The sequence below is a fragment of the Plasmopara halstedii genome, assembly GCF_900000015.1.
Source record: "Plasmopara halstedii genome assembly, contig: Scaffold_2956, whole genome shotgun sequence".
Taxonomy (NCBI): Eukaryota; Oomycota; class Peronosporomycetes; order Peronosporales; family Peronosporaceae; genus Plasmopara; species Plasmopara halstedii.
Window position 1 is genome coordinate 249378 of NW_020189861.1, and position 9528 is coordinate 258905.

Genomic DNA, 9528 nt, shown 5'->3' on the forward strand with positions numbered 1-9528 from the left:
CTTTTGTCGAGTCCGGGAATGTGCAGAACTTCCACCATGCAAATGCCTTTTCCGTTCAATCCAGTCAGTTTCACCCTACCAGCTCCTTTAACGAGCAACTTCTTTCCGTCTGCAATCGTAACTTCAATGATAGCTTCAAGGCCCTTGTAATCAAACAAGTCCTTCCTGTGTGGGGTCATGTTGGAAGCTTCCCCACTGTCAACCAACCATCCTGATGACTTTCCTTCACCAACAGCAAACACCATGTCGTCGCTGTCGGACCTCTTACTGACCGAGCAGTTCCGCTTCCTGTTCTCAAACTGGTCACAGTTAGAACACTTGCCCTGAATCCGCCATTATTGCGTGGAGGACCACTATTTGGTCCCGTCCACCTTTGGATCTTCTAGCGTTTACGTTTACGCGAAACACTTTCTCCGTAGCTTCCTTCCTTTGCAGATCCCCCGAGTCCTTGACCAGCTACATCAATCAACGTGATGTCCTTCGCATTCTTCACAATCGACGAAATTATTTCATACTCTGACGGCAAACTGCTGAGACGAGCCACCAGTTGACGTGACTCATCAACTCGCTCTCCCGTAGTCTGGAGTCGCACAACCAGCTCATCAAAAGAGTCCAGATGCTCTGCCATGCTTTTCTCACTTTCTATTTTGGACTCGTGCAGTTGACGAGTCATCACCACACCGTTGTGAAGAGTCGGGCGATAAAAGAAATCGCGGAAGGGTTCCCCATGCTTCCAAGGCGCGCGTAGCCGACCGAATCTTGGTCTGGTGATGGATCTCAACGCCTTGAGCGATGATGCCGAGCGCCTTTGCATTATTTGCCATTCAGGCCTCCGTGACCTCACTCTCTTCCTTGACGGCCATGATGTGCCACGGGAGACCCGCGCCAGGGTCATCCTCATGTTGAACTCCCAGTTATAGTAGTAACATTCCCTAGGAGGACTTCGGTTCGCTTGTTGGCCATAGTGAGCGAGGATGATGCATGTAGAGAAAGGCTTGATACGGCTGTTAACCTGTTGAGTAGAAGGTAAAGACCGAAGAGAATATATTTAGGTCCTTAGTTCGCTACTCTGTGCTACCTCTAAGCCTGTCTCTCTAGATCCTTCTAGAAGCTTCTATAGGCATCCTGATTTATCTAGACCCATTCTCGCCGACTATTATGTAATTACTTACTGTGACGTCCTCGTAACTGTCTGTTCAACATGCATTCAGCGGTGTAATCTCAACAACATTTGACGCAGGCCCTTAAATGAGAAGCTAGAAAAATTATTCGTTTGCCGTACTGATTTAAAAAACGCTGTGTGGGATGCTTTGACCTTCTAAGGGTCTGCACGAACGAACGTGGAAGTTCGGCCTGAAAGTTTTAAGTAATAATTTACTGACAATATTATAGAATTGATCTCTAATTTGATCTGAGATATGGCTTATAATAATGGAGCTCATTAAAACGAAAAACGAAGCCGGTCAAATATCTGCTTTTTATTGATGGACCTATAAACTGCGTCACCATTTTGACAAAGTGTATCTGACAGGGATGGTTGGGATTGCTGTAGCCTCCTGTGGAATAGAAATAGGCGATCGTAGGTTAAGCAAGACAAGATCGGCATGAGGGTATCCGGCGCTTGGTGAAGATGGTATCAAGATCTCAAATGATTTTTTATCAGCAATCTAAATGTTGTAAACGCAGCTGACGACGAAGACGATCTACAGCGCATACCGAAGATTAATTTAAATTATTTCATCGACGAACGCGGATGTTGAAAATCCAGAAATCGCAACGGATGAAGACTCCGCCAGACGTACCATAGGGCCACAACAGATGCTGAAGTGCGCTGAATTATAGCGAATGTGGTGCATCGGTTATATCACCAGTCCCATAATGATCAGTAGCTAATGAAAATTATTTCGAGAGCGGGTTACTACCTCCTAAACACAACAAATCCACTGCACAGGTCGATGCTTAATTAACGATCTTAATCATGTTGATGTGGAGTTTAAATTTAGAATTGTGTGATGAAAGGTTGTAGAATTGATGCCTTATGCGATGTAAATAGCCAACCATTTGAGTGAGCGCCAGCATTTGCTGCTCTCAAGAATCGTGTCCACTCGTGACAGCGAATCGTAAATTTTCCATTTTGCCTTTGACGCAACAATCCCAAGTGCAGCCAGTTTATGCAATGACCATATGTTGTGGTGTCATTTTTTCCTTTCACGCTTCCCCCGATGTATTTCTTCTCTGTATACGTACGGACCGCTACACCTAGACTGAAGTACTCAAAGTATTTATATGAATAGATGATTAATATTATTTTCTGATAGATTTTTGAACAAGGAGACACAGTTGTCATTGCATATTTCATGATAAAAACCATGCTTAATCGATATACGCTATGTGTCTTACTTTCTCGACTTCTTCGTGTGCACCCTGTTCGATGCCGATTATTTCTAAGTACCGAAAAAAAATCGTACGACTTATTCACCACAACAAAAACGTGACTAAGGTGATAAGGAGTCTCAATTATATTGTCATATATCTTCAATTGTCGAAACGTTGCAATCGACGCTAAAAATCATTTAAATATAATAGTCAGATTTGTTTAACTGGGTAGAAGAACGAATCGGAACAGCAAGCGACATATAAACGCAGACAGTGCTGGACATGAATATCTTACAGATACGATGATTCTAAGTGTCTTCTTGTTCACTGTTGTCGGCAACTTTTTTAGTTCCCTCGATAACTTTTTTCACGACATTAAGTCTTCGTAGTATTTGCAGTCGTCGTTTAATACAATAATGCAGCTAGTGATTTCTACAATTTGATGCCAATTTCTATCCACTAAAACTCTACTTTCCGAAAATTTAGCGAAACGATACTCTGTATCATTCATTTTCATTGCTTATGGTGTTTCGTCAGTTTAATAGTAGGGACTGCTGTTCGTATACGGTTTTGACCACATCGCGTCACCAGTTCTGACGTCATAAAAGTATGCTTCAACACTTTCATCACAAAAACTAGTATGCTATCATCGAGCATTATTTCCATCTCTTCTGGACGAATCCAAACACTTTGCCAAGTTTCTGTTTTCTAGACGTACACGTTTCCACTTGCTTCATTGAAATACTCAATTCATCTAGACTCACAAATCCTTCACATCTGTCAGCACAGTACAATGGTTCGACGTGGGTGTATCGCGCGATGTGAACTTTGAGATACACCGCTGATACACCGCTGAATGTGCGTGGATGACGTCACAAGTATTATGATAATGAAGCACAGGGGAGCAAACTAAGGACCTAAATTTTATACTTTGGTTTTTACCAACAATCCAACAGGCTAATAGCCGCACCAAGTAGTTTACCCAGCACCTTTCATCCTCACAGCTACGACGTCCAAGTGAACCGAAGTCCTCCTGGGCAGCGGAAACTACTTCCAATAGGAGTTTACACTAGCGCGGAAGGTAGTTGCTGGCGCACGTTCAAGTCGTCAAGAGGGGAGGGGATATGGCGGAAACCTGGCTGTTTAACGACACTAAGGCACTGGGGATCATCGCTCAGGGTCTCGAGCTGCACATTAAACCAAGATTCGGTCTGCGTCAACGGCTATGCTTGAAGCTTTTTACAAGTATTCTACAATTGTACCATGCTTCACAACCGTGTCGAGATGACGCGCCGCCTGCATGAGCTCAAGATGGAGAGCGGTTCGACTATGTCTAAGCATCTTGATGTGTTCGACAAACTTGTTGCTTCAGTCACTTGGAGAGCCTGTTGACGAATAGCGACAGCTAGTGATACTGCTGAGTAGCTTCCCGACAGATATGAGCTGATTGCGTCGATTGTGGAAAGTGTCAAGGACATCACGCTAATCGAGATCAGGAAAAAGCTGTTAAAGGAGAATGAGCGTTTGCAAAAGAAGGAACGACGGAGGAAGAATTTCCTGTTCACGGAAGCGGTGGGCGGTTTAGAACAATCGTGGACCTGGACGAAAGATTACAGTCCAAGGAAGAGTGGAGGTGGCTTTAAGGGAACATGCTTCAAGTTGGACACATGAAACAACCCTGCCCAGATGGAACCCATGGCATTGATGAAGATGCAATATTTGTTGTCGGAAACAATCGGATTGATGGGTGGCTAATTGATAGCGGTGCGACATCGCATATGACACCATACTGTGAAGACCTCTTTAATTTTGATGATACGATCATGGGCATCAATGTGACCATTGCAAATGGAAAGAAATAGCGTGTTCTTCATAAAGGTATTGGTATGGTTGCTGAGATATACGGTAAGCACATCAGGATGCTTGATGTTTTGCACATTCCAGGACTCGATAGACGGCCTGTTCTCGGTTGGAAAACTTGCACAACGTTGTTTACGTGTGAAGTTTCGGCAATGCTATGTGTTATCTGGACCAATAACAATGCCTTAGTTCCGGGCAAAAAGATCGACAAAACTTTCGTCCTTGATTGCAAGTTTGAAGAAGCGAGCCTTGTGGAATACGCCGGTGCTGACAATCAGTGGGAGCTGTGGTACGCGCGCATGGGACATTCAAGCGAGAGCGGTATGGTAAAATCAGCATGTCATGCATGGTATGCCAGCTTCACGCCGTGGCATTAAGAATGTATGTAGTGGATGTCTGTAGGGTAAGCAGACCGTATCGCCGTTTCCTTCACAATCTATATTCAAGACATCGCGTGTTTTGGCGTTAGTTCATACGGATGTGATGGGACCCATGCAAGCGGTATCGAAAGGAGGAGCAAGATATGTGCTTACATTTGATGATAATTTCTCACTTTTTGTGGTTGCTAAATTTCTGAAGAGTAAGAGTGAGGTCGCCTCGAAGCTCGCCGAATACAAGATCTTTCGAAAAACAATGGGGAAAGCAAATTAAATACATTCGCTCTGACAATTGTGCTGAATTCAAGGACAAGAAGGTCACAGTCTTGTGCCTCCGGGATTATATCATGCATCAGCGGACTGTACCTTATAGCCCGAACAAAACGGTGTAATGGAACGGATGATATGCACTGTCATGGAGGAGGCAAGGAGCATGCTTCATTACAAGGGCATGCCAATGATTTGGTGAGCGGAAGGGCGGGGGTTTCTGACATTCTCATACGCTGAAGCAATTGCAAGTGATGAAGCAGTGGTATGGCGAGCAGCAATATGGACATAACGGCACTTGGTCAATTGTATCAAGCGAAGCTGCTCGACCGATCGGATGTCGATAAATTTTCGCTAAGAGGCGCGATGAGAACGACCGAGTCATTTGCTACAAGGCACGGCTTGTCGCAAGGTGGTTTAAGCAGAAGTACGGTGTCGATTTCTTTGAATCGCCCCCCCCATTGCGAACATGAATTCGATTCGGTTTGTCTTGGCTTTTTACGTCGCAGACGGATATGAAATAGAACAGCTGGATGCTGAAACTGCGTTCTAAATAGTGAGCTAAGTGACCGAGTCTATATGGAGAGACCACCTGGAGCTAACACTACTGGAGATCATGTTTGTTTGCTAAATAATGCCATCTACGGGTTACGACAAGCAGCTTGCACCTGGATTAGAAAAAGTATGGAAACTTCGTTTCGAATGGTTTCAAGGGTTGTAGTGTGTATATGTATAGCTCTCTAAAAGTAGGCACATTTACGATTGCCTCTACGTGGACGATATGATGATTGCAGTAAAGACCCGTGCAGAGATTCGTGTAGTAAAAGATACCCTTAAGAGTGCTATCAAAATGAAGGAGCTTGCTGACGCAAAGTTCATTCTGGGGTTGGATACTGATTACAACAAGAGCGTCGGAACGCTTTTGATCATTGATGTTTACGATGTTACGCAGCGATTCGGTCAGCAGAACACCAAGACGCCCGAGAACTCATGCGCCTCTAATCTCAAACTTTCAAAGGACAGTCGCCAGGATAGGATGCAGAAGCTACTGAAATGCAGTCAAAGCCATATCGCTCTCTCATCGGCTGTCTTTTGTACATAGCAATATGTACTAAACCGTACATTGCCTACGTAGTTTCGCAGTTATCAACATCTCTCGAGAATCCTGGAATACAGCACTGGCGAGCCGCGATTTCTGTGCTTAGATACTTGAAGTCAACGCGCCTTCAAGGATTTGTGTATGAAGGAGGGAGTAGCAACATTATGGTTGAAGCATTCGCAGACGCAGACTGGGAAAGATAATTTGACGACAGACGATCTGTGATTGTCGAAATTGATAATGGACCGGTGGTGTTTGAGTCAATATTCCAACGAACTGTGGCACTGAGTTCAGCAGAAGCCGAGTACAGTGCACTGAGCCTGTACACCCAGGAACTTTGTGGACGCGCGCGATGTTGAAGGACATGGGCAAAGAATAGACTTATGCAACGCAAGTCTGGTAAGACAACCAAAGGACAACAGCACTGGCTCAGACGCGGGATTTCATACCAGACATCAAGCATCTCTTTACGTGCGGAAACGTTGAATACAGAACGATCCGAATCAACTACGTCGACACAAAGCATCATCTCGCGGACATGCTCACTAAGACACTAGGGTCTAAGACGCTCCAGTTCCTCCGCGGAAAGACAGGCATAAAAAAGCAAGAATCAAAGCAAGTTCGACATTAGCGGTGATTGGAGGTGCTGAGATACTCCGCTGATACATGCGTGGATGACGTCACAAGTATTGCGGTAATTTTTACAGTTACTATCCTGATGACGGTTACGGCCATAATTGTAGTCGTTCCTTGGTCTAGATAATTAAGACTGTTTGTAGAAGCCAACGGATAGGCTTTGATGTAGCACATGGTGGCGAACTGGGGACCTGGATATATTCACTATGATTTTTACCAACAAACCAACACATTATCGATAGCATGCAACTAGTAAAACCAATCTTGGTTTTGTACATCGTTAATGTTAAACTGCCCTCAAATTAATTGATGACATTCCGCCGTTGAAAACGCAATCGGTTCTTTAACTTTTGCTCCATGGCTTGAATATCAAAATCGTCAGAATCATCACTACGCATAAAATGCTTGAATTTTCTTTGATGCGAGCTTTTCAGCATAGAAGGAGGTTTGTGCCATAATGGAGGACTTATTTGCTCGAGAATGCGAAAGCGAATAGCACAAGAGTTGAGGTATTTAATGCAGTGTGAGGGTGTATGCCACGTTAAAGATCGTAATACACTGAGCTGATGCGTTAGAAAGATCTCATGTCGTTCCAAAGTAGCGATGACCAGACTTTGAGCGACGTTGCAAAAAAATGGATTAGAACTTGCATATCTCTTTCTTATCTTTAAGCAATTTAAAAGGACTGGAGCTTTAACGAATAACCTGGTGGCCACTGTTCCCAAGTAAAGTATTGATGTCGATGATGACGAAGAGAAAATGTGCTGATCTTTTTAGAACGTGATTGAGGATATGAGTGAAGCTTAATAATTCGTAAAGGATGCGTTTGACATAGTACACTTGAACGGTCTTTAACATAATCGATGCAAAGCAAGGCATACTCTGTATACGATGCTGATTAATTAACAGACTGATAAACGACCAACTAGTTTTTCTACTTGGAAGTATAGATTACCTCCCGTCCTGTCACTTCCTTCTCTGCTACTCGACGTCGCTCTGTTCAGGACTATCATTTAACACATGGTAATACTCTGGATCAGCTTCACGCAGTGCAAGTGTCTGTAGTCCACACTTTTCGATAAAGTCGTCACCGCTTTTCTAGCAGTCGTCCAGACTTGTTTCCCACGCAACAAATTCCATACCACACGGATCTGCCTTCTAGCAAAACCACATTCAGTATTAGGTGCTAGACACTTGCCTGTAGCCACGTCAAAGTGTGAGGGAAGACACACAGTTCCTTGCAATGCTAGGTCTTCACTTCGATTTTCACCAGGCCTCGACAGCTGGAAAGGGTCTAAAGAGCGACAGGTGTTTAGACTCGAAGATTGGAAGCTCGCCAGTCCATTCTTTCAATTTATTTTCGTCATCCAGTATATAATGCAGCTTATCACTAGCACGCAAACGCTCGAGTAACACACTTGAGTTGCCAGCTTTAAGTTCATCTGCTGGCGTCGACAAAGCGGCTACTGTAGTACCTTCGAACTCGAGCGAATCACCAGTTTTTGTTGTCACTTCCACTACCACTACATTGAATACAAAGCCACACTTTAAGATTGATACATTAATGCTGAATTCACTGGCTGCACTTACAGTCTGCTTGTGGTCGTACTCAGCGATTCCTTTAACGTGTAGCTTGGCAGTGCAACCAAAAATGGGCTCAAAAGCTTTTTGTTCATCAATTAGTGGCTGAACTCGCAGCACAGCTCATCGACACCACTGAATTTTGTGCATAGTCGAGTAGCTGACTATTTCTCTAAAAGCAGGATGCAACGAAGTATAAACATCTGTAAACTCTAGTCGAGTAGATTGTATCGATAGCAAAGCGATAGGTGCGGTTAGATTCGGTATGAAGCGATATAAGCGAAAAATCAAGTTCGACATGGTGAAGTAATTAATGACTAGATGATTGATGTAGCGTTCGTGAAATGGGAATCTATCTTAACATCAAAAATGTTGGCATTAGTTTATCAAGCTTGTACTGACGTTGTGTGTCTGGCGAAGATTGTTCTCTAACAATTTATACTTTGACCGCTTCATCTGTTCTGCCACTAATCGCAAACCGTCGGTGCCTTTGCATGACACGAGAGAACGCACTGCCAGATTCGATGGGAATTTCACTGGTTGAATGCCAAATCACACTGACAATTCGTGTTTCCATATCCTCAAAAGAAATAATACCACTTTATTCATATAGTGGCCAAAGGTGCTGTCCTGCCGTAAATTGCACAAAAATCTATACCACATAAGTATATCTTTTGAAAGCTTTAATAATTCTTCAAGTACGGTTGAACAGGCTTTGTCTTCGTCATCCAGTTGCCAATGAGACCACAACTTTCCGTTCATCAATAGGTCAAACGCTGTTTTAAGGGTCGTAAATTCTTCTGAATTCATGTCTGCGTAAGACGGCTTTCCAATCCATGATTGGAAAAGAGCGCATAACACATCATCTAGAACATTATTCGATTTCCGCAAGTTATATAGCTGGCTGGCCAATTTTATACTACTGCCTGTTTGCTTTTGTAGAAATTTCAGCAGAAATACACTGGGGTTGTCGCTCGAAAATTTCGCGTACTTTATCATTTTGCGAAAGCTTGCGCTTTTCAAAAAAGAGTTAATGTTTGACATAGTTATATGCCCCTTCAAACGCCACCCTTCTTGCAGACTTCGTAATAACAAGTTGTGCAGAGAATTGGGATGCTCATTTTTGCTGCTGCCCAACATGTACAATAGTTTGGCCCACATGACTTCATCTACAGAAAATTCTTTCAATTGTATCAGTCCGACCTTCGATGAGAAGGACGGACTTGTCAGAACGGCGATACAAACACTGGGCGTGTGTGCTGACTTTTCTGTCCGTAGAAGAATGTCAAACACCTTGGAAACTACAACGTTTACAGTTGTGTCTTGTTTTAG

The 9528-nt window shown here is 43.6% G+C and overlaps 1 protein-coding gene across 1 annotated transcript; it reads right to left on the bottom strand.

The window, feature by feature from the left end:
• Positions 1-7881: 7881 nt before the first annotated feature.
• PHALS_06154 (uncharacterized protein) lies at positions 7882-8496 on the bottom strand (the record flags this gene model as incomplete). Its single annotated transcript, XM_024719393.1, has 2 exons — positions 7882-8301; positions 8362-8496. The coding sequence occupies 2 exons, from the start codon at positions 8494-8496 to the stop codon at positions 7882-7884; spliced, it is 555 nt and encodes a 184-aa protein (XP_024584696.1).
• Between the last annotated feature and the right edge of the window lie 1032 nt (positions 8497-9528).